A 24,774-nucleotide genomic window follows, 5' to 3' on the forward strand; every position below is an offset into this window, starting at 1 on the left:
ACTTGTTTCCTTTAGCCAGTGCATTTTCTTCTTCACAGAGAACAGAGACCATTAATTTGGTGTAGTGTTCAAACATCATTGGTCCTATATTGTGAGTGAATAGCTGATACCGAATCGTCTCTCTTGCTGCCATGGAGGTGATCTTATTAAGATGATGCTTATTAAGACCCTGATAGTATAAAACGTATTGAACTGAATGGTGTAAATCAGGGGTCCACAATCCTGGTCTTGGAGGGTCGGTTCACCTTACAAAATGGGAAGAAGAGTTAAATTGGTCTAATTAACACAATAATTACTTGAATTAGTTAAGCGCAACTGGAAATAACCCACGTAAAACATATGAAGAACATAATTGGAAACATTTGAGTACAATTTTACCTACCTGCAGGTTTGAATCTTAAAAAGGTGTTCTTGGTGTAGGTCTTTAGCAACAGTGTTCAAATGTTTTTGGGCAATTAAAGAAAAAGGAAAGTATTTGGTACTATCCTCTTCTAATGACCTGCACAATGCACTTACTTCTGTATAGTATAATGAGATATATACTCTATATATATATAATAATATATATATATATATATATATATATATATATATATATATATATATATATATATATATATAAAAACATTTATACCAGCACTAAAAAATATATTATCTACTTATTTCCATACTGGGGTGCCTTATCCTGGGAATGAAACATAAATAAAATACATGACTGTGGAAAACCATGTCATTTCCAGTCAAGGTGGTGGGACACGGCTGACTGGGTGATCCCCACTGTATCACCTGCTACCTTCTGGAAGGTCCCGGTAGCCAGGATACACATACAGATAGACACTACCAATTGCTCAAACAAGGCATGACTGCATAGGTTTGTTCTGGCCAGATCATCATGCAGCATGTGACACAGATCAGCATGCCTTGGTCTAGATGATACCTGGACACGACTTGTTCATTGCTGAGCTGCTCAAATGTGTGCTGATGCCGGTACACCCTTTCAGCATATCTTCGCCTATGTCGGGGTTGCTGTTGCTGGGTGTGTCTTATGTCATTCACATCCACATGTGGACGGACATGCTGCATGCTACCCACATTGCCCATTGTTGCCTGCTTGTAGTCAGTGCTGGAATGGTAGTGTGGGCAGAGTTAACAGAGTCCTTCTATAATCCTTATACTGTGCAACACAAACCTGGTTTTGTGCTTGGCGCATACCTTCGAAAATACCAGGATCACACATATTGTCGGCCACTCCCCCATATTGCGCTATGAATATATTTTATTTCTGCACAGCGCAGAATGGTTTGTGACGCGCAAAGGGACGTTTCGAGTATGGCAACTTGGCACAATTTCGGAAAAAAGGCTATTTGCGACGCGCATACCCCTCTGCACAGAGCACAGACCTTTCGAAGATTGGGACCAATATCCTTTCAGGACAACTGCACACACAATATTCCTGACAGGACAATTACACACAATACCCCTGAAAGGATAATTACACACACAATATCCCTGACAGGACAATTGCACACACAATACCCCTGACAGGTCAATTGCACACATTACCCCTGACAGGACAATTGAACGTGAGTGGCTGTTTAATTTTTTAATCACAAACTACAATGTATGGTGTAAGTAACTGCATATACTTGTGTAGTTCCTTCCAAGTTGTGGGAATGTAAATTGTTCTGTTTTGAAAATGTTTAAAAACTGCATTTAGTTTTTAGATTGCTGCTGAACTACAAAAGGGTCATAGACTGTAACGCAGCCTGTTACAAAAAGAACTACAATTCCCCATGTGCTGCTGTGCTGAAAGGCATGCTGGGAGAAAGAGAAGGAGAGGAAAGTTGAAGAGTGAGATGGAATCGACTGGAGGGGGTTGGTTGTGAAGCTGCGTAGAGGACATCCGTTAGCATTCCAGAGTCGAGACCAATGTAATACTTCAGTGTAAATAAATAAATAAATAAAAAGTTAAATGAAGAGTTAGAGACTGTGTTTTGGTTCGGTAAAGAAAAAACCAAACCAAAACAAAAAACAAACAACCTGCAATAGAAAAGAGCATTTCATCTGTGTATATCAACTGTTGCTTGACTATCAACATCAGACTCGCGCTGGCAGAGATCAGCTCTATTGAGAGTTTTCAATTACAAATCCTGTGCTTACTGTTCAAAAGCTGTGAGTAAACATGATTTGTTTTTATTTCACTGCAGCCATTTAAAATAATTCCTGTACAAACATTAAACTAAAATAAACTGCCCATGTGGTGAAGATTCGAGACTTTGCATATTTTAGTTAAGGAACTGGTTAATTTAAATTGTTCAATTTGCCCATCAACCAACTGTTTTTGGATATTGTTTTTTTTGTCTCTACTCCAATAAAGCTGGGTCGCTCCCACAATGCAGCAAGCATGACATCTTAGATTCACATACCTGAAACAAAGAGATCTCCATTTTGAATACAGTATATTAGCAAGTGGACTCAAATTAAAATAATAGCTGTAAAGTTGTTAAGTTTCTTTTTCATTGTTTATTTGTGTGGTATATTGCTATAATTTTGTACTGAAATATTAATTATTTAATTTAGTCACTGCTTGTGGCAAAGTGGTGAACACGTGCAGGTGAGTGCAGTGCAGAGTGGACTAATGACACCGACGAATGATTTACAGGTGCAAGGGTGTTTATTAATGATTGTAATGTCCAGAACCTTATAGCAAAAACCTGCAAACAATAATAGTGATGGAAGTGGTACAGCAGCATGTACAGTGGCTTGCGAAAGTATTGACCCCCCCTTGGCATTTTTCTTATTTTGTTGCCTTACAACCTGGAATTAAAATGAATTTTTATTTGGATTTCATGTAATGGACATACACAAAATAGTCCAAATTGGTGACGTGAAATGAAAAAAAATAACTTGTTTCAAAAAATTCTTAAAAATAAATAACGGAAAAGTGGTGCGTGCATATGTATTCACCCCCTTTGCTATTAAGCCTCTAAATAAGATCTGGTTGTTGCTGCATGGGCTGGCTACGGCCACATCCACCACGCTGAGGGAGGGTCCTGCCTCTTGTCTGAGATGAGGCCTGTAGGCGATGCCTAAGGCTACCTAGCTGGGCTGTGGGAACTGGCACTGTCTGGGTGACTGTTCGTGTCGGGGAAGAGTGCCAGCGGCTTGACCTGCCCCTTGCCGTAGATGGGGGAGGGAGCAGCGTGGCTACCTGTCTTTACGCCTCGCGTTCCCGAAGAGACCGCTGTAGGATCTCCTCCACTGCTAGGCCAAAGGTATGGCCTGGTGATATGGGCGCCTCCAATAGCGCGGCCTTATTAGCATCAGACTCCCCCTCCTGCAACAGCCACAGCTGTCTGCACAAGACCACTAGCCCCGCTAGACTCCAGCCCAGTGTCTGCCCCTGCAGGCCGGAGATCTGGAGCAACGTATGCAATAATAATCACAACTCCATGGCCACCGGCTCTGGGAGTGGTGTGTCAAGTAAAATCCCATCCAAGTACGCAACCAGCGTTTGCTAAGCGGGTACCGATGGAGCATTAACCAAGGCTGCGATGGTGAAGTCCACAGGGGAAAACCCAGCCAGGCCCAGCATCTCTTCCCCCTCCAGCGAGGCTAGTGGAGAACCATGTCTCAACTGTGCCGGCGCTATGGTTGGGTGGTTCCAAGAGGACCACACCTCCTCCCTAAAATCGGGGAAAGCTGGAAAGGGTTGAGCTCGGGGAGCCACATCATGTGATCGAAAGATGGAACGACGTGGCTCTGCCTGCGTTGTCCAGGGGACCTGCAGGTATGCTTGGGGCAACTTCAGAATTAGGGGCTGTTTTAGCCGGGAATTCAGGCTTCGCCTTGACCTCCATATCCTGAGGGAAAGCGGACTCCTCTCACGAGGCGACGATGGAGAGCGCGTCCTCGTCTGAACAAAGCACCTGGTTGATACCTGGTTGAGACCGGCACACGGGGTGGAGGGTGACGCCACACGGGGGCTGATCTGAGCTTTCATGTCCATAATGTCCCGCACTTGCCGGGACTTCTTCACCCGTCTAGCCGGAGGTGATGGGGAGCAGCTTTGGGTGGACACAGACCTCTGTGCACAGGGGATCTCCCCGAAGGGGCTCTGTGAGGGCGTCGGGAGGCGTGACTGGGAGGGGCCCACTGCTGGGGATGAGGAATGCTCCTGTGCAACTCTCTCCAGGCGATTAGCGAGCACGCGGGGCTGAAAAGCCGCGCAGATGTCACAAGAGCCTTTCAGGGCTGAGGAGGCGTGCTCGGGGCAAAGGCACCGAGTGCACATGTTGTGCCTGTCCTCCTGTGGGATACTGGTCCCACAGGCATGGAAGCCAGCTCCGCCCGTCATAGCACGGAATGTACTGAACACAATGTGCCCCGCGTGCACAGAGCACCATGGGCACTGCGTGTTGAGTAGCACTGGGTCTAAGGCGCACGAGTACTGCATGCACCACAAGCACAGAGTACTTTGTATTCCACAACATAGTAATACAAAACAGTTTTTAAAATACAAAAACAGTTAAAATATTACAGGACAGATGGGGGAGAGCACACTATCGTAGGTCTCACTATTGATTGTGAGACCTACACATGAGGTGAAGGCCAATGCAGCCCGTATATGTCTCAAATCAACAACGAGGGAAGCCTTGGTGAGGAGTATATGGCTGTCCCAGCTGTAAGCAGCCACGCTGCAGCTAGTCCTCTGCACAAGCACAGGGACACGCAGCTACAATCAAAACAAGGCCCGACTTGCGGCCCGCTGGCGGCTGGTGGGCTAAAATGACAGCGGGACCAAGGCAAGCCCAGACCCATGGAGTAACAGCACTCTCCGAAGTAAGAAAGGGTGAAAAACACACAATTCTTAACAATAATAGTCACCGTACTAAGATGGACTAACAGAGAGAAGCAGCCTAACACGGGGAGCGAGCAGGTGCTGATAGTTAGAAACAGAATAACAAGGCTACAAATTTAAAAATACTGATTCTGGGAAAAGCAGGACTGCTTTCAGCACGAAGTGCAGGGGAACTAACAGTAGCTTATGCAGCGCTTTTTAGAAGAAAAAGGGCTCAATGCAACACAGAGAGGTCTTACCCTACCAATGTTGAGAAGCAAAAAGAGAGTGAGTCTCCCCTGCGTGACGGTTAAGTACCCTCGGTAGGCGGGACCGAGGGGGTCACCGAGGGGAGAGGGCCTAGCGGCAGCTTTGGAAAGAGCTCAGTGACACCTACTAATAGGCAGGAGTATATCCCATAATGATGTTTTGGTGGCCATCATCGAATTGAAAGGGAACAGTTTCCCTTCAGCCAGGAACTGCCATTGCTTATTTATACCCAGTAGATATCGTGGCCATGAATGTAAAGGCCCCTGTTCCATCAAATAGAGACTTAATACCTGATAGTTTTAATTTTGGGGATTCACCCATGTCTGAAAGCTTGAAAACTCATCTGAAACTCATGTGAAAAGATGACAGCTCGTGCTGAAGTATTCTCCCAGAGTGAATGGGACATGGGTTGCGCAAAAAGTGTGGAACATTAGATCAGACTGCATGATGAAAGATCTTTTTGAGATAGGTCCCAACACTTGGCACCTGTAGATTTTGATGATGTTCACAGACACTTGCAAGAACTACAGAATGCAGGTATTATTCAGAATCAAGAAGTTCTTACGCCTCACCAATTGTGGTAGTGCACAAAAAGAATGGAACATTTTTAATGTGTGTGGACTACGGTACTCTAAACCGCCGTACAATCCCAGACCAGTATACAATGCCAAAGGCAGAAGATGAGAAGAAGATGATACTTCACTAGAAGTAAATGGTTCTCTGTCCTGGATTTGCGCAGCAGATATTATCAGATCCCAATGAGCCCTGTTGACAAAGAGAAGACGGCCTTCATCTGTCCTCTAGATTTTTACCAGTTCGAAAGAATGCCCCAGGGCATATCTAATGCCCCAGCCACATTCCAGAGGGTAATGGAGAGGACTGTCAGGGACATGAACATGATTGAAGTGCTTGTATATTTGGATGAAGTAATAGTATTTGGATGCACCTTGGAGGAACATGAAAAACTCCTTTTGAAAGTGTTAGATCATCTGAAGGAAGAAGGACTTAAACTCTCCTTAGATAAATGCCAGTTTTGTCGCCCTTCAGTGACCTACATGGACATGTGGTCTCAGAACATTACATAGCTACAGGCTCATCCACAATTAAAGCAGAAACTACTTGGCAGAGATCACATAACTAGACTACTCCGTTCCTTTTTAGGATTCTGTGGATATTATAGGAGATTCATCAAAAGATATTCAAGCATTGTATGTGCATTAAACCAGTTGCTACAAGGATACCCACCACCGTCCTGTAGAGTTGTGTCTTCACCCGATAAAAAGTCCTACAAACCGTCAGAACCATTTGGAGACAAATGGGATGCTAAATGTGAGGAGGCATTCCAGCAAATCAAGACATTTTTGATCAAGGCTCCAGTGTTAGCATTTGCAGACCCTCAAAAGCCTTACATTCTTCATGTTGATGCAAGAGGAGTCCTCTACCAAGAACACTCAGAAGGTTTGAGACCTGGTGCATTCATAACTAGAAGTTTGACGTCTTCAGAGAGGAGCTATCCAGTTCACAAAAGCTGGAATTCTTGGCATTAAAATGGGCTGTTGTGGACAAACTGCAAGAGTATCTTTATGGAGCTCAATTTGAGGTTAGAACGGACAATAACCCACTGACCTATGTACTGACGTCGGCTAAACTGGATGCCACAGGACACCGATGGCTAGCTGCTCTTATCTGTTATCTACAACAGAAGAGGAATTAGCACCCTTCCTCACTGCTGTATCGACCTTTTAGGAGCACCTGCCGTTGCTATTCCGAAAGCTTATTGTTGCTTTACTGGTTTAGATGTGACTAAATTACCTCAGCTTGGTCAGCAACCTATTCGGCAGGCACACCACGAAGATCCTAACATTGGAACCCTCCTGAGAGCTCTGGAACAACGAGACATCAGCAAAGCTAAAACAGTGTCACACCCTGACATATCTTTGCTGTTGCGTGAATAGTAAAGGAGAGACATTGCAAGAATTGTGGAAGATGCATCCCATACAAGACTTTGCCCACACAAGCGGCACCACTATTGCCTTTAAACAGTGAGAAGCCCTTTGACTTAATGTGCATGAACTTGTTAACAATTGAACCAGAAAACAAGGGTGTGTGTAATGTTTTAGTCATTACTGACCATTTCACTCGGTATGCCCAAGCATATCCGACCAAAGATAAAAAAAGCCCTCACAGTAGCTAAGGTGATTGGGAAAAGCACTTCACACACTAAGGATTCCCCAAAAGCATGCACTTGGATCAAGGGGGTGACTTTGAGAGCAAGCTTATCCATGAAATGTTCAATCTTGTGGGGATAAAGTAGTCAAGATCTAGTCATCATCATCTTCAGGGAGATCCATAACCAGAGAGGCTTAATAGAACTTTGCTACATATGTTAGGCACTCTCAATCCAGCACAGAAAGTACAGTGGAGTCAAAACATCAGCCATAGAGTGCATACATATACAGTAACTGCACAAAGAATGAAGCCACTGGATATCCCCCTTACTATTTAATGTTTGGACATGAGCCAAGATTTCTGGTAGACCTGTGTTTCAGTGTGTCAGCAATAAAACACGCTATGATCAGAAAGTGAGATATTACGATTTACAGATTGGAGATCGTATACTTCTGAGAAACCTAGGAATTCCAGGTAAACACAAAATTGCAGATCACTGGGGATCTCGACCTATACTGTGGACAAACAACTGCCTGGATTGCCAGGACAATTGGTACAGCTGGAGAATACTCCCAAAGGAGCAGCTGCAAATACAAATGTGCTTATGAACTGCGATCTAGAAAGAACACAGCTACAAAGAATGCAGACATGTCACCAGCTATAGTTGAGATTGATATTCCGGACACTGAGACTTCTCAGAACAACGAGGTAGTCTATAGCCATGATTTAGAACTTGACTCTGATGATGATGATGGCATTGGTTATGGCCATTATTCCTCATTTGTGCCTGTTACAGATTCCAAGGTCACAATTCAATCACCTGACCTGACGGGTGAGTTTTTCTTCACCAGCACTTCATTGGATCCCACTGTTGAACCTTTTGAACACACACCGTTCTCAAAAAGAGATGAGAATACTACTGTCAGTGAGCCCTCATCCGAGCCTATATCACACATGGAGGATACAGGCGTGGAAATGGTTTCATTAGGTATGGATCCTGCGTAGGATGCAGAGCCTGCAGAAGGGGACATCTCCTTCAGAAGAAGAAACCGAGCTTGTTTTTCCACAGCGAGGATGTCGAGAAATTTAACCACCCAAGAGACTTACCTACGATGCGCCTGGAGGAGCCTCAAAGACTTCTATAACTGTTGCACACAACCAGGTAACCCCTATTTCCATAATCCACAGTACCAAAACAAAAAGTCACTTACCAGTGTTGGCCTGTAGGAGGCTTGAATTTGTAAACTTAGCAAAAACCATGAAAGTGTGTCTACCAGATTCTTTTTTTCTAGGTTGCCTTAATGAGGGCATTAAGGTTCTCCAGCAGGGGGGAATGTAGTCCCTTCCAAGTTGGGGGACTTGTAAATTGTTCTGTTTTGAAAATTAGTTTTTATATTGTTGCTGAAATACAAAAGGGTCCTAGACTGTAACGCAGCCTATTACAAAAAGGACGACAGTGCTCCATGTGCTGCTGTGCTGAAAGGCATGCTGGGAGAAAGAATGGGGGTAGGAGAGGAAAGTTGGAGAGTGAGATGGAATTGACTGGAGGGGGTTGGTGATCTGTGAAGTAGCGTAGAGGATGTCCGTTAGCATTCCAGAGTCAAGACCAACGTAATACCTCAATATAATTAAATAAATAAATACAAAGTTAAATGAAGAGTTAGAGACTGTGTTTTGGTTTGGTAAAAAAACAAACAAAAAAACAGCCTGCAATAGAAAACAGTGTTTCATCTGTTTCATCTGCCGTTTGACTATCAACATCAGACTAGTGCTGGCGGAGATCGGCTCTATTGAGAGTTTTCATCTACAAATCCTGTGTTTACTTTCAAAAGCTGTGAGTTAAAAGGAATTGTTTTATTTCACTGCACCCATTTAAAATAATTCCTGTACAAATATTAAACTAAAATAAACTGCCCGTGTGATGAAGATTCAGGACTTTGTATATTTTAGTTAAGGGACTGGTTAATTTGAATTGTTCAATTTGCCCGTCAACCAACTGTTTTTGGATATTTTTTTTTTTTTTTGTCTCTGCTCAAATACGGCTGGGTCGCTCACATACCTGAAACAACAAAGATCTCCATTTTGAATATAGTATATTAGCTCAAATTTAAATAATACCTGTAAAGTCGTTAAGTTTCTTTTTCATCGTTTATTTGTGTGGTATATTGATATAATTTTGTACTGAAATATTAATGATTTAATTTAGTCACCGCTATATTATATACTGCGTGAATGTGTGAGTGATTGCATTTTTATTTAGCAGACTATTTTTTAGATCCTGGGAGGTGTGCACAGTCTTTCCAGGTGGAGGCATTGCGCTATTATGAACCACTGAAGATCAAACCAAATAGGTAAAATAACCTGGTGGACCACAACACCTGCTACCACTAACTCAGGAAACATCTTCTGGTACCACCGGCATATTCAGTTTTTGTGCTAAAGATAGGTACATATTCAATTGGATAGCTTGGGTGAGGGTTACACTTGCAATCAACACTATCAACACTTATCTGTTCTTGAACTGCCCCGATATCAAATCGTACTGTGTTTTGTATTTGCTCTTATTAAGACTCATGTCATTGTATTTTGTATCTTGCTCCTAATTGTACTGTAATTCTTGATATGTATGTTTTGTATAGAACTGTAAGTCACCCTGGGTATGGGCATCTGCTAATAAATAAATAAATGAATAATAATAAGAGATTATCTACGCATGCATTCTCTATAAAATTAAAATAACATGACAGAAAACATTGGTACTTACAGCAACAGTCTCCCCTGCTTCTCTCAAAAAACGCTGAAAAATGACGGCCCGCCAAAACCCTGCGGGCGGGACCGAGTGCATCATCCCGAGAAGTGGCCTATCGGCAGCTCTGGTACAGAGAGCTCAGCAATACCTACCCAATGGTGGTCATCTTTGAATTGAAAGGGAACTTACCGTTTACAAAAGACCCGGCGATTATTGGAAGTTTTACAGTGACAGAAATAATAATAATAAAAAACATACTACAGGAAAAGTAAAGGCAAATAAAAAAACATTGTACAAACAGAAGTTAAACAATTGGAAAGGCAAGTTTAAAAAAGTACGGTTTGAGACGACTTTTAAAAATATTCAAAGGCTCAGATTCCCTGATCACTTTCTTTAATTCATTGGGAGTTATTTCATTTCTAAAGAACCGATTGGCCCAAATTTGTAAGTCTAGTAAAAATAGTACATGTAATTAACAAAACAGAACGCGCAGTGTATCGCAGTGCTACACGTTGTCATTTATTTGAAATGTGTACTAACAGCACACATTTTTGACCCAGAAGGCTTTCCATAGATGGCCTTCCATACAGTATTAAAACGTAGTAATTTATCTGAAACATGTACTAACAGCACACATTTTTGACCAAGATGGCCTTCCATAAATAAGCACTGTGAACAGGTTGGCTGTAATTTGGGTTTGTGCCCCTTTAAAAATGTGACCCAGAGAAGATAACTTTGTTTTTAGCGCTTACCAACACTTTACTTCAAAGTACAAATCAAACAAACGACTTTAACGACTTTCAGCAGGGTTCTTCAATCCATAGCAGCAGCAGCTTCGAGCAGGCTGACTGCTTCCCTTTTATATCCTGCACCTGGCTCTAATTTTTGCCAGGTGCAGGTGATAATTAAACAACGAATTAAACAATTAAACAATTAACAATTAAATAATTAGCTCAGCATGGAGGCTTTTTAACCTCGTCCCCATCCGTTACAGCACACATGGAACCCCCCGTCCCCTCCCGTCCTGTCCCGTCCCTGTTCCCAATTTGTGAGCGTGCCATGCCGGCCATAGGCCAGCCAAAGACTGTCCATGCCTTTTGCAGATATCAAAGGTTTCCTTAACAGCAATTTTTTTTGCAAAATAAGGGAGAAAATCTTTCCCATGAGTTGTCTAGAGAAGTATATTGCTGGTGCAAATTAGGTGCTAAAATCAATTTAAAAACATACAACATTATAATGTTGTAACGTGCTAGGCTCCCTGCAGTCCTGGACAATAATGACTTGTGCGCTACTGAGATGATTGCCAGCCCAGAGGTCCAATGAGCTTTTCCCGTGGGTGATTCTGGTTTAGGGATGAGAGAACGACTCCCAGGCTGCCAGGGGGGTTTGGGGGTGGAGCTCTTGGAACGAGGGTGTTTGGGAGCGATTTGCTATTAGAACGGGTGACTTTGATGTACACGACTTAAGGAAAAATAAAAAAGTTATTGAATCAAAAGTAATGTGGTTCCGACCTCGTTATTGGTTGGATGACCAGGCACTTCAATATAAAAATTTCTTGGTCACCTACAATGCCATTCATCACACAAGTCCCGAGTACCCCCTTAACCTGCTGACCTGCTATGTCCCTACCCACAAGCTGAGGTCCTCCGACTCTAGCCTGCTTATCCCCAAGCAAAAGTGCACCAGACTTTGAGAACGCTCATTTAGCTTCATGGCTCCTACTCTTTGGAACTCTCTCCCAGCTTTGGTGCGTGATGCTCCCACCGTCCCTCGCTTTAAATCAGCTCTCAAGACCCACTTGTTCTCTTTTGCTTTCCATGCTCTTTAAGCCTGATATCTGCTATTAGCTGCTGTGTTGCTATTACTATTTCATGTATTATGTTGCTATAATATATTATGCACTTTTCACCATGGGGCGCTGGCTTTGCATGGCTTCTTCCATTATATACAGAGGTTAGTTTTGTTCAATGGCTTTCAGCAGCCCCACTTTAAAAAATGTTCCAGTGCCACTGCTTTCCACTGTATTTAATATACTATTTCATGTATTATGCTTATATCATGTGTTATGCACTTTCCACTGTATTTAATGCATTATTATTATTATTGTTATTATTATTATTATTATTATTATTATTATTATTATTATTATTATTATTATTGTGTATCATGTATTATGCATTTCCCTGTATTTAAAGTATAATGGATTTTCTTGTTACTGCATCTTGTAAAACACTTTGTGATGGTGGTCCACTAAGAAAGGCGCTATATAAAATAAAGATTGATTGATTGATATATAACCACCAGTCCAAACAACAGCAGTACAAGTAGTTAATGAAATCTAGGAATGTGTTTAATTTAATAAACGGCTTCCCCCTAAATCCCCCCCCCCCCTAAAAAAATTCCCCCTAGCCGCAGGAATATTGCACGACTCTAGTTTCTAATTTCTTATCCCAAAATACACAACAGTCACAGTGAAAGTGAAAGCACGGGATCATATGCCAATAATACTGACAAAAAGAACGTTTTTTTTGTACTGGTAGCTGCGGACAGATTTCAGCACACATCGCTCAGACTAGTGTGTGATTTAAAAAAAAAGAAAGGTAGGCTGCAGTACGAGTTTATATTTTCATAATTTTCAAATGTGACTGGGGTTTCATCGAGTAATAGCCAGGCAACACAATACTAGTGCATTATTAATTGTAAGATTAAAAGGTTAACTTTGATCAAATACTTCAAGAGAGACCGTAACACCAGTAAAGCAGCGTTTAAAGGGTTCGGAATGCACGTGAATATAACACTCACTGGAAGAACGTTATGGCAAGGCTGTGGTTTTCATGTATTTATTTAGTATTTGTTGCTGAAGCGGACAGTAACAGACTTGATTTTTTGCTGGACGTTTTTACACCTGCTTCACGCAGCTAGTGCGCAGTTAGCGAAAGTAAGTTACGAGCTACAATCTCAATATAATGGACATAGAACAAATAATGTACGGCATGATATTGAAGGGATGCAATGAACATTAATGTTGTTTATGAAATGTCGATATAATATTAATAGAATCGTGTACAAACTGGAGCATAAACTTTTGTCAAGGAATCAGTCCAGTATAGTATCCGTGTTTCACAGAGCTGTCAGTCTCTCAATAATTACCATGGTGACCCGGAGTGTTAACAGTATAGTATCTATGTTTCACAGAGCTGCCACTCTCTCATTACCTTGTTTGTGACCCGACGTGTTATCAGTATAGTATCCGTGTTTCACAGAGCTGTCAGTCTCTCAATAATTACCATGGTGACCCGGAGTGTTATCAGTATAGTATCGTATGTTTCACAGAGCTGCCACTCTCTCATTACCTTGTTTGTGACCCGACGTGTTATCAGTATAGTATCCGTGTTTCACAGAGCTGTCAGTCTCTCAATAATTACCATGGTGACCCGACGTGTTATCAGTATAGTATCGTGTGTTTCACAGAGCTGCCACTATCTCATTATCATGATGACCCGCCGTGTTAACAATGGAACAAGTGTTTGTGAGTGTAGGTGTTGAAATCCTCAAGAGAACAGTTTCAGTTTTTTCCAATGCAGTGGATTAGATACACCAGCCATAAAGCGCCGAGACAAGACTCTGCCAGCAACACCTGCCACACATAGCACACACTACTGTGTGAAGGGGCTGTCCTTCGCTTCATTTATCATGCAACAGAACCACTGACATGCATTCTGTACAAAAGATGCATCTCCATGATGCAAGTGTGCCTTTTACCCTTATTGAAGTCTACTACACTAAAAGTGTGCAGTAATTTAGCAGTTGTCCGATAGTTTTCCCATAAATACTACACATTTACCCTAGTTTGCCATGGTTTTGTGCTTTTTTAAAATGCTTACCATATGGCTCAGGTGTTTACAGTGCTTACCTATGCTTTACCACGCTTTGCTATGTTTTTACTATGAGAACCCTTTCTAAAGATGAAAGTCCATGTTCATGTTATTATTGAGTGCGCGATAGCGCAGTTGTAGTGTCAGGGCTCAGCAGTCTAAAATGATACATTCCTTTCATTTCTCTTCTTCACCAAATGCGGAACGTTTGAAATCCTGCACCCTGACACAAGCTGATAGGCTCGGATGAAAATAAAGTGTATAAATGCTTTTGCATGAAGTAAACATGAAAAGCGCAAACTCAGTTTGTATTAGGGTTGCCACCTGTCAGGGTTTGACCTGGCATACAGTGTGCGAGCCCGCCCTCTGACAGACTGGTGGTCTGCAGCACAGGTTAAAGAAGCGTGAGCTGGACAAGGGAATGAATGTGTCAGCTGTCAAAATGAATATGAGAATGGCAGTGAGTGATGAAGCTAATTTGCTTTAAAAAATTAAAGCAGACCGGACATTTCCATCAATGGATTTAAACTGCACCTGCTACTGTGGTACCTTAGGAAGGTTATTTTCTAGGTTAAGCAGTTTTGTTTGTTTGTTTGTTTGTTTTTAAGCAAGGGGCTAATTAAGTAGCAGCCAACATTGTTTATGCCAGACTTGTTATAAAATCTGTAACAGTGGTGTAAATTTGCTTTGGATTGTTATTGTCGATACGTGTAGATCCTACTGTCCACCGTGCAGGCATCGCAAAGTCCCTAAACAATGTGTTAAAATAAATTAGTTCTGCACTGTATATAAAAAAGTTGATTTTGCCAGTGCTTGCTAGTCTGTTCACCAGTTTTAAATTTAAAGCGTTTTAGTTTCGGCTTTATTGTTTAAGTTTTCACACGTGCGATACTCTTACTACAAATAATTCCTAAATTAAACTGATCATTCCACCGTGTTATGTTAGTGAGCCATAGATAAGTTTTAAACGTGAGTTGGCAAATGCCTATCGTTAAAGTGTACTGCAGTTAGTAATCCTTTCTGATCTCTTAAAATTTAGGGCCATATAAGAACGATAAATATTATAAGTCATTTTTAGAAGGCCTTCATTGTTGTTTTCCAACTTGCTGCAGTGACATTGTAGATGCAACAAGTTACTTTTAACAGATACATTTCTTTAAGTAAACATGTATTTGAATATTTTTAAATTAAAAGCAGAAATACAAAAACGTGTGGGATTTCTTTGTGAAAGTGCTACGTGATACACGCCAATTCAAAAACCATCAAAATCTACCAAGGTAGCAAATCTGCGAATTTAAACTGCCAAACTGTCCAGTTGTACGTGACATTAGAAAACTATTGAGTGCGAACAGCCAATCAGCTTCCGGATCTAGCGGGCTTCTATTCTGCATAGATGCCCGCTGGAACGTTGAAGTGCTTAACTTTGAATTACATTTTAAAACCAGTCCGCGCATAAATACTGGCCTTTTCTATAACATTCTACAACTAATCTGATAACATAAAAAAAAATAAAAAAACTACTAAACATACTTTCTGACGCTGGTCTAGAGACAAACAAAATTATGTCTGTGACAGGACACCGTAATGAAAGCTGAGTTCGCAGCTACTAGACAGCAAATCAACAGGGAAGACACGACTGGTCCACAATTCTGTCATCGGCTGGATCCAAACAACACCCTCCATCAAAACCAGACAGTTAAACTGCCAACCCTGTTTCAGTTCTTTCCTCACTAGCCAATCCTCTCCCTGCCGTCTTGAACAACGTCCCGCCTCCAACAACAAGTTTCGAGTCAGACTTAAAACTACACGGAACATTCAAAAATTGTACTTGATCAATTAAATGTCCAGATCAATTATAATAAAAAAGAGTAAGACCTCAATAAATAAATAAATACATAAATATGTTAGCAATAATAAAAAAATTAAAAATAACAAAAATATGTTTTTCTCTACATGTATGTCTTTTTTCAATTCTAATTATGTTAGGTACTATTTTCCTCAGCGGAATGTTACCTGGCAAAATATCAGAAGTTATAGTAAATATAGGGTTTAAAGTTTTTTTTTCAATGAGAAAATAAAGAAATAAGTCGTTTTCTAATAGCGATCAAGCCCTCTCGATGCGGGCTGTACCATGTGGTACATGAACTTGACTTTCATTAGCACCCTTGACAACGGCTCGGGAAGCATAACTAAAGTCGTGGTCATCTACCACACGGTAGAGCCCGCATCAACGGGCTCTATCGCTTAATTCAACCACACATATGCGTGCTTGTATGAATAAACATTGCATATTTAGTCGTAGCCATTAGTAACGTTGAAAAACCCAAACCAAACGAGTACATTGTGACTCATTTCGTCTCTTTTTTACCGAGACACAACCGATTGTCCCATAGTTTCTAACGTATGTTAATATTTTCTTTTCTTTTGGGGGGTGGTGGCCAAATTTGCCATGACACAATGACTCTAAAATAATTCTAACCGTCATAAACGGGCATTTTTGGAACAGAAATTATTTATTAAAAAAATTAAAAAATACATAAAGGCAGACTGGTCATCAGGTATGACTAGACTCTAACTACCATGATATAGCTATTTTTCTAGCTTGCAAATTTGATTGCTAGAAATGTCAAGTGCAGTATACCGTGTATACTGCATGATGATTGATTTACACAGAGATCTGGTGGTAATGCATTACAGTATATTACAGTTTTGCTAGATCTAGACTGACTGAGATATATGTCAGGGTTCGGTCTGTGGAAAAGGTATTTGTATAACTGCTCATTTAGATAGATCACAAGTGGCCAGCAGTTTACTACAAGCTCAGTAATGTCCTGTTTTTCTTGTTCAGGTGTAAATGATCCCTGAGGATGACATCATCATGTTACAGGGCCTGGCTCATTGCAGGGCTGTGTTCATCGTGCTTGTCTCCCCTGGCAGTGGCTAGTAACAGTGAGTTTTGCAATATTTTATTGCTATTGTTTCTTTCTTATTTAACGACTTGTAGGATGACTTGGTCCAGCTAACAAGCACACACATTTCAGCACTTTCATTTCTGATTTTTACTGACAGGTGCTTTCATATTATCTCCAGATACTGATGGATGCATTTGGTTCTAAATATACAGTATAACAACTGAATGCGATATGCGTATAGGCTTCTATACCCACTTCTGTGTCTGATCCTCTCATTCGCTTTCCAAACAAGATCCTTACCAAGTTTCATCCGAAGTGGACAAGCAGTTGTCTAGATTCCATACATATAACATGTAGAGACAGACACACAGGGACGTTGTGGGAATAAGGAGCAGGTTGTGTTGTGGTAATGTGGATCAGGGTTCTTCTTATTTTAATAGAGTATACATGTTTATCTTCTAGACTTGTTCTCTGTGAACTGCACTGCTGAAAGCACTGGGCGAATCAGTGAGGTGACTGAGCTGCGATGCATTCTACAATCTCAAAGCAAGAATCTGACCATTGAAAATATTCTGTGGAAAAAAGTGGGATCACACAGCAACCTACTGAGTTCAACTCCGAGGTTCCAACTTAAAAAGGAATGGAATAATATTGATAGAGATGTGTCCCTGCTGGTGAAAGACACCCAAATCACAGACGAGGGGATCTACAAATGTGTTGTGTCTTCCGATGGGGGGAATGGGGATGCACAGATCACTCTGAAAGTAAAGGGTAAGATTACATTTTTATCAAGTTTTGTTTTTTCTTCTTTCAGAACAACTGGTGCCACTGACACATGATAGTAAATGGCTTTGTGGATTTCTCCTTGTGTGTTTTGGGGTCTATTAGGCTTTAGCTGAGAACAATAAGGAGAGCCATGCAGTGCTTCTGTTACAGTTGAAATGTTTTCCTTTTAAAAAATGTGTTTTAGATCAAATTAGCTGACTCCCAGATGTTATTAAGTGTAGGGGCAGTGTTGTGTTCTGCACTACGGATTCTGCCCCGTTGGTGAGATTAGATAAGATTAGACGCCCTATAACAACAAATGCAGACGAGCCAGCTATTTTGCATAGCGGTTAAAGCGCTTGCCTGCGGTGCGAGGGGTCATCACTCCGCGCACGGCCTCCACCCTGTTACATAAGCAAGCCCAGCATTGCCACCTCAGTCAACTACTGATATCTTATAAGGCATTTTAGAATGCAACTTCATATTTTCAGTGACATAATATGGATGACATGTTGGGGTCTTGTGACTGGTTGAGATACTGGCTTAATATTTGAAACAAAGGTGTTCTCTGATTCTCTTGTTAAAGGTCAAGAACAATTAACCCTTTTTTTGCCAGTGATTTTACAAGGCTATTGCCGCCATGCTGTTGTCATATGTCAGAGAACATTTGAGGTTGTGACTTCTTATTTGCAGGCTTGTCTAAACACTGTGTGCTAATGTCTCATGTGAATGTTTCGATTTCTGCATGACACAGATTTTTTCTATTTTTTATTCAGCTGACTATAGCAAACCCACAGTGCACCTCACTCCTGAACAAACCCTGCAGGAAGGTGAGGAGGTGATCTTGAGGTGCAGCTCTGGAGAGGGGTACCCTGAGGCACAGATTCACTGGTTTGATCACAATGGCTGTGACTTAAGTGGTAGAGCCCAATTCAGCTTTACACAGGCACCAAACAAACGCTTCACCTTGACCAGCGAGTTAACCATCACTCTGAACTCCAGCTCCCTGCCCCACAGATGCTCTGTGATCAACCAGCAAGGAGAGGCTGAGACAAACAGAGAGCTGAACTTCACATTGGGTATGTTGAACAGGATTATAGAGTCACTAGATAAGAGAGGCTGAGACAAGCAGCGAGCTGCACTTCTCATTGGATATGTTGAGCAGGATCTTAGGGACACTAGACACAGCGTTATTCAGTTCTGTGTTTATCAATGCACAAGGATGGGAAGTTCAAAACACCTACCTTAGGGAAATCCTTAAAAAAATCTTTGCCATAGGTTTCTCATTAGAGAAATGTGGCAGATTAAATTAAAAAGAGCTATTTTTTCTGTTCAACATAAACTTCCCAATTTACAACAAAACTGTTAGATTTGTAAACACAATAGCATTAGCTACTGTATTAATTATAACCAGGGCTGTACATTTAGATTTTTAACTACTGGCCCCTTGGGTCACTGAGCTAGTCTTTTATCTGGCCCAATATATTTATATATTTTTTCATGGTGGTTTTTATTTTCAGTATGTTTATAACTGTGTATGGAAAGCAAAGAGAGCCCATGTCTCAAAAGAAAGTGGTTAAACGAAGCCTTTCAATATACGTTACTTCAGCCAGTAAACATGCACACATTAGTGTGCTTGTCAGAAAATGAAAATACTGTATGCAAGATTTGAAAATGTATGTGTACAAATGATACTCATTTTTTCACAAGCAAACCCGCAACCAGGCTGTTACCATACGGTCACAGCAACGCTTAAACTGAATTATAATAATCCTAATTAGGGATGGGTCAGTGTAGTCAAATATATAATTAGAAAAAAATAAAATAAAAAAAATTCAAATAGCATATTACACATTCGAGTACACAAAAAAACCTTATACATTAGCTACTAGTAGAAGAAAACACATCTTTCTTTTATTTTTTTTAATACTGACGCTTAAAACGTGTCAGTATTGCATGTTAAACGTAACGAACCTAATTAATTATGCAATGCTTATAATAGCAATATTCTACAGTAATTATTGCCTTGTTTTTAGCTAATGTTAACAGATCCCTGCATGAGTTCGGCTGTAATGACTGTACACAGCAGCTTCTGCAGCTGTTGCTAGCCAGTAGTAAAACAGCTTCCGGGAGCATGGCAGTGGCGAACTTTGAATGTGTGAATGGAAGTAAAATAATGTATATAGCAAGTGCTAAAATAAATAATCGACATTAGAAAGGTAATTTAACGTTATGATGAACATAAAGACATACTAAATGTTAAGCACAACAACGCAGTGACTAATAAGAAAAGGCAAGATACTTGGAGTTGGAAAGGAGTTATTTTTTAACTCTGGACTGCAGTTCAATGTAAAACATCTACTGTTGACTTTCTGTGAATGGATGGAGTAACATCAGCATTTGCACTGACCTTTAAAAGTACAACAGGTGTCCTTGTTTTGAATTATTTACAGGTTACTGAATAAACAAAGTAACTTGACTTAGATTCATCTGGTGTACTTGATGGCTAGTTGTAATTAGTAATGTTAAACTATTGTAATGTTGGAATGTATTTTCTATTATTTTGGCTAGGTTACAGTATTTACACTATTAAGATTATTTTATAAATATATTTTGTTAGAATTAAACAGATGTAGAATATTTAGGTTTCTATATGATAGGTATTATTTTATTCTGAATACCTTACAGCAAAAATTATTATTTGGTGGTTTGCGCAATATTATGCTACTGTTGCTTTAATTGGAAGAGATACGCACTGTGACGTTGCTGCTCACCGAGTTCTGTATTTTAATTCATTAAACAAAAGGAAAAAAGGTGCCGGAGGAAATAGGGTATTGAATGAAGAAACCTCATCTTGGACATTGTTTGAACACTTTGTGAACCCGGCTAAACTTTACCGGCTTACACTGTTATGCTGTCTGCTTGTACACATGCATTTGCCTATTATTCTTGGTAGCGTAAGGGACCAGAGTTCGGGTAATCGAATACACAAAAATGTTACACCCTGTGTATTTTAATTGGAAACTATTCAAAATTCCCATCCCAAGTCCTAATAATAAACACTATTAAAACAATATTCATAATGCTAAATAATAAAAATCCTTCTTGGAGCGTTAGCACCAGTCTTGCTGAGTGATACCAGCAAGTCCTGAAAAGATTGTGAACGGCATGTTTGACCTGAACACATCGGATCCCAAATCAAAAAGTTAGACAATTCAATCGCGTATCTGGGTATCCATCGGGGCATCTTACTGTGAGACTGGATATGATGTAAACGAAATGTTGAATTCACAACAGATAAAGCTGTTGTTTTATCTGCAAGTGTGGGAAACTGATGCCAAACAAGGCAGAACGTTACTTTTTTTTCACTGTCATAATGAAGCCTCCACTCTAAATGTTCGTCTTCATTTTTTTCATAATTACTTTCTGTGTGATTTATTGATTTCATCGCTTTCCTTTTGGCTTATTGTTTGCTTAGTTATAGAAAACCAGATTTGTAAAAGATTTGCCATGTCGCGGGAAGGAGTACCAACAAATATGACATGTGGCGGCTGAACCCTGCAGCTGTGCTATTCCTCTGCAGACACACAATACTGAACCCTGCAGCTGGGCTATTCCTCTGCAGAGACACAATACTGAATCCTGCAGCTGTGCTATTCCTCTGCAGACACACAATACTGAAACCTGCAGCTGTACTATTCCTCTGTGAGACACAAGACTGAATCCTGCAGCTGGGCTATTCCTCTGTGAGACACAAGACTGAACCCTGCAGCTGGGCTATTCCTCTGTGAGACACAATACTGGACCCTGCAGCTGGGCTATTCCTCTGTGAGACACAAGACTGAATCCTGCAGCTGGGCTATTCCTCTGCAGAGACACAAGACTGAATCCTGCAGCTGTGCTATTCCTCTGCAGAGACACAATACTGAACCCTGCAGCTGTGCTATTCCTCTGCAGACACACAATACTGAAACCTGCAGCTGTTCTATTCCTCTGTGAGACACAAGACTAAATCCTGCAGCTGGGCTATTCCTCTGTGAGACACAAGACTGAATCCTGCAGCTGGGCTATTCCTCTGTGAGACACAAGGCCCTGTTTCTCTACCCACAGCCACCTCAGTTATAAAAAAAAAAATATGAATTAAATCTGTAAAATGGCAGCATAATTGGTGGTTTAATTTAAGCAGTAATCGGTTCATTTTAGATGCAAGACACTTTCATCCCCTCTTCAAATATAATATAATGATAATATACAAATCTGTATATTATCAGTGCAGAATTACTTTCTTCTTCATTACAACAATGATGTTTCTGCACTGGTGACTATCTAGCCTACATTTTTTTCCATACCCTTTGAATGTATTTGAGAAATGTCCGATTAACTATGCAGAGATATTTATACCATATTCGTACTATCTATATCAGGAGTGTCCAAAGACGGTCCTATAGGGGTGTAGCAGGGCTGGGGCCATGTACATAATGAGGGGGCTCTAGTGATTGTTTATTGTAAATACGGGTGTGTGTAGCAGCCTGCCTGCTCTGTTTTGTTGCAGGAACAAGCAGCATGTGTGTGTGTTTACCAGCTGCTAGCTCCTAATCAGCAGGTGGACATGATACAGCAGAGCACCAGGAATAAAAAGGTCCCGATTATACAGATCGGGGCTGCTGTAACCCATAGGGGTCAGTGCGCTGCTGCTGCTGCCAGCACGATTCACTCACCAGTCTGTGTCCATATCCTTCCTGGTCTGACGTCACCATGAGCTATCCTGCCACACAATCACATGGTTTCATTGTATTGTATAGGCTGTGGTGTGACTAGCATGTTAGTGTCAGCAGAAAATACCCACCCCGTTTACTGTGCATGTAGTCCTGTGTCCCAGTGCTGGTTGGAAGGGAGTTATGGTGTATGGATACTGTGTGTACAATAATCTCATCTTTGTGTTGTTCATGTATCTCTAGGTCCTAAAGCACTGGCAGATGAAAATAGACCAAGACGGAGCGTTCTGTGGATCCCCTGTGTGCTCTTCCTGGTTTTCTTCATAGGTTTTGTTCTACGAAAAATCTACAAAAATCAGAAAGCCAGCAATGTCAATGACATGATATGAAGAACCCCCTCTCAATGTATCGAGCCTCATGCCTGTTGCTGATTCCCAGTAATTGTAGAGTGACACACTGTTTTTATTAATGGCACTTTCTGTGTCTATTCTGTCCCTTTGTCTTTAACTTCTTCAATTTGAAGATATTTAGTGAGTGAGGGACCTGGGGTAAATGAGGTAACAATTACATCCCCATCCTAGTCTTTCTACATTTTCTCATCTGTTTTAAAATGCAAATTGATAAGAGACAAATATAAATAGATACATAAATGAAGTTCGACTGGGTTTGCACAGTGATTGTTTAAGTCTTGTTTAAATCTTTTATTTATAATTTAATAAACAAATCATAGTTAAAAACTTCTGACAGTGCTAATTAAACTAATTGCTGTCTGTTTTACAATGTATAAGTCAAGTCTGAGGTGTGTCACCTATGGAATACATTATAAAAAGGAATACACTGCAGCAAGAGGTAGAGACTCTGTAGAAGTGCGATCAAAGCTTGAGAGAGGGGACTTTGTTTTATACACTATAGATAGCCACTAAAGCTTTAGGAACTTCATTGAGCTCCCACATACAGAGGAAAGAAAAGCAATAAGGAAGGTGTGCCGTTCTATAGCAGGCCCAGTTCAGACACTAGATAAACTCTTGAGAGGAAGTGGCACCTCATTCCATTCTGAATGAAGAAGTAGCAGAGTTCTGCATTGCTTTCATTTCACATGCCAGTTAAAACATGCTCAATTCCACTGGATGAGAGTCAAAGGGATCTTCAGAACACAGACATGCATGATAGATAGCCTGTTGAAACTCAGGTAAAAGGGAAACGCCCATCTTATCCAGTAGAGGGCGCGCTGTGCTCTTGTATTCTGTATAGACACGTGTTCCTGCACTGCACTAACTTCAATGGCTTTACCATTGTCAATATCTGTATTCATGATTGTTTTTGTAACGTTTTTAAATCTAATAAAAACTAACATTTTCAATCTAAAACTGTTTTATTATTCATTGTAGTTGGATTGTTGTATTGTGAATCTGGGTGCGATTTGTCAGTGTTCCAGGGTGGGGTGGAATAAAACAAACCATCAGGGAAAGCCTTGACACATCTATAATACACAATGTAAACACTTAAGAGAATCAATAAGTTACGTATTTATACCGAATGAGTCAACTGATAAAACATCTCTAGGAATCACACATTTGCCAAATCAAGTATAACCTTATTGTGGCAAAGTGGTGAATACGTTGAGGTGTTTGCAGTGCAGAGCGGATTAATCACACAGACATGATTGACAGGTGCAAGGGTGTTTATTAATGATTATACTGTCCAGCGCCTTATGGTAAAACCTGCAAACAATAATAATGATGTAAGTGGTATAGCGTTGTGTATCACTCCTGTTTGTAATCCCACGGTTTTGACCCACAACCAAAAAGTCCCGTCTTTCCTCACCCACACAAACCACAAACAGGCACAGTTCCTACAGTGCGTGAATTAAGTGCTCGTGGTGCAAAGACAGTTCCGATGTGAAAAGTGAGTGTTGATGTCCGGGTTAATGCTGGCCTGCGGATCGTGCGAGTATTCTTTAAAGACAAACACAAAACAAACAGTATTACCAGACAGACGAATACACAGAACACTCACGGTTTCTATTTCACAATTTACGTGGTCCCTCTAAGTTTGTTTACTAACCATCTACAAAGGAACAGATCACTGAACCTACACGCCCCTATTTATACCCTCGCCCATGAACCCTAGGTTAACGAGCGCATCTGCTCCTCCAATCCTCGGATGCGACGCCGTCTACCGTCCGGGTCAGTGAGCTTGTGTGTTGTAGCTCCGCCCCTTTCCTAAATGGCCGACTTCCACCTACCCTACCGAATAAATTGTCTTGCCATTTGCTTAAGGTTACTCCGTTCCTTCTTTCTAGTGCCCTCACAGGTCGGGAAGGAGATCTAACACCAAGCCTCATTCAATTTCTGTCACACTTATTGATAACGACACAGAGAACACCTGATGAAGCCTAATGAAGAGATGGACTTCAAATGGAGTTTAGAAAAATGGGGCATTCAGAACAGAAAATAGGAGACACTTTTTTACACAGAGA

At 40.9% G+C, this 24,774-nt stretch overlaps 1 protein-coding gene across 1 annotated transcript; it reads left to right on the forward strand.

Annotated features, from left to right (window-relative positions):
• The first annotated feature begins 12,561 nt into the window (after positions 1–12,561).
• On the forward strand, positions 12,562–23,574 carry LOC121295818 (CD276 antigen-like). Its single transcript, XM_041220897.1, has 5 exons — positions 12,562–12,628; positions 16,752–16,852; positions 17,278–17,586; positions 18,357–18,659; positions 22,539–23,574. Exons 2-5 carry the CDS (start codon positions 16,771–16,773, stop codon positions 22,682–22,684), a joined length of 840 nt encoding a protein of 279 aa, XP_041076831.1. The 5' UTR covers positions 12,562–12,628; positions 16,752–16,770; the 3' UTR covers positions 22,685–23,574.
• Positions 23,575–24,774: the final 1,200 nt, after the last annotated feature.

This window comes from Polyodon spathula, chromosome 20, assembly GCF_017654505.1.
Source record: "Polyodon spathula isolate WHYD16114869_AA chromosome 20, ASM1765450v1, whole genome shotgun sequence".
NCBI lineage: Eukaryota > Metazoa > Chordata > Actinopteri > Acipenseriformes > Polyodontidae > Polyodon > Polyodon spathula.

Excerpts from the sequence above, each read along its gene's own strand:
- LOC121295818 (XM_041220897.1), top strand. The coding sequence starts at position 16,771 with ATGACATCATCATGTTACAGGGCCTGGCTCATTGCAGGGCTGTGTTCA. Across the intron at positions 16,853-17,277 it reads CCTGGCAGTGGCTAGTAACA|ACTTGTTCTCTGTGAACTGC; the intron begins GTGAGTTTTGCA and ends TTTATCTTCTAG. Across the intron at positions 17,587-18,356 it reads GATCACTCTGAAAGTAAAGG|CTGACTATAGCAAACCCACA; the intron begins GTAAGATTACAT and ends TTTTTTATTCAG.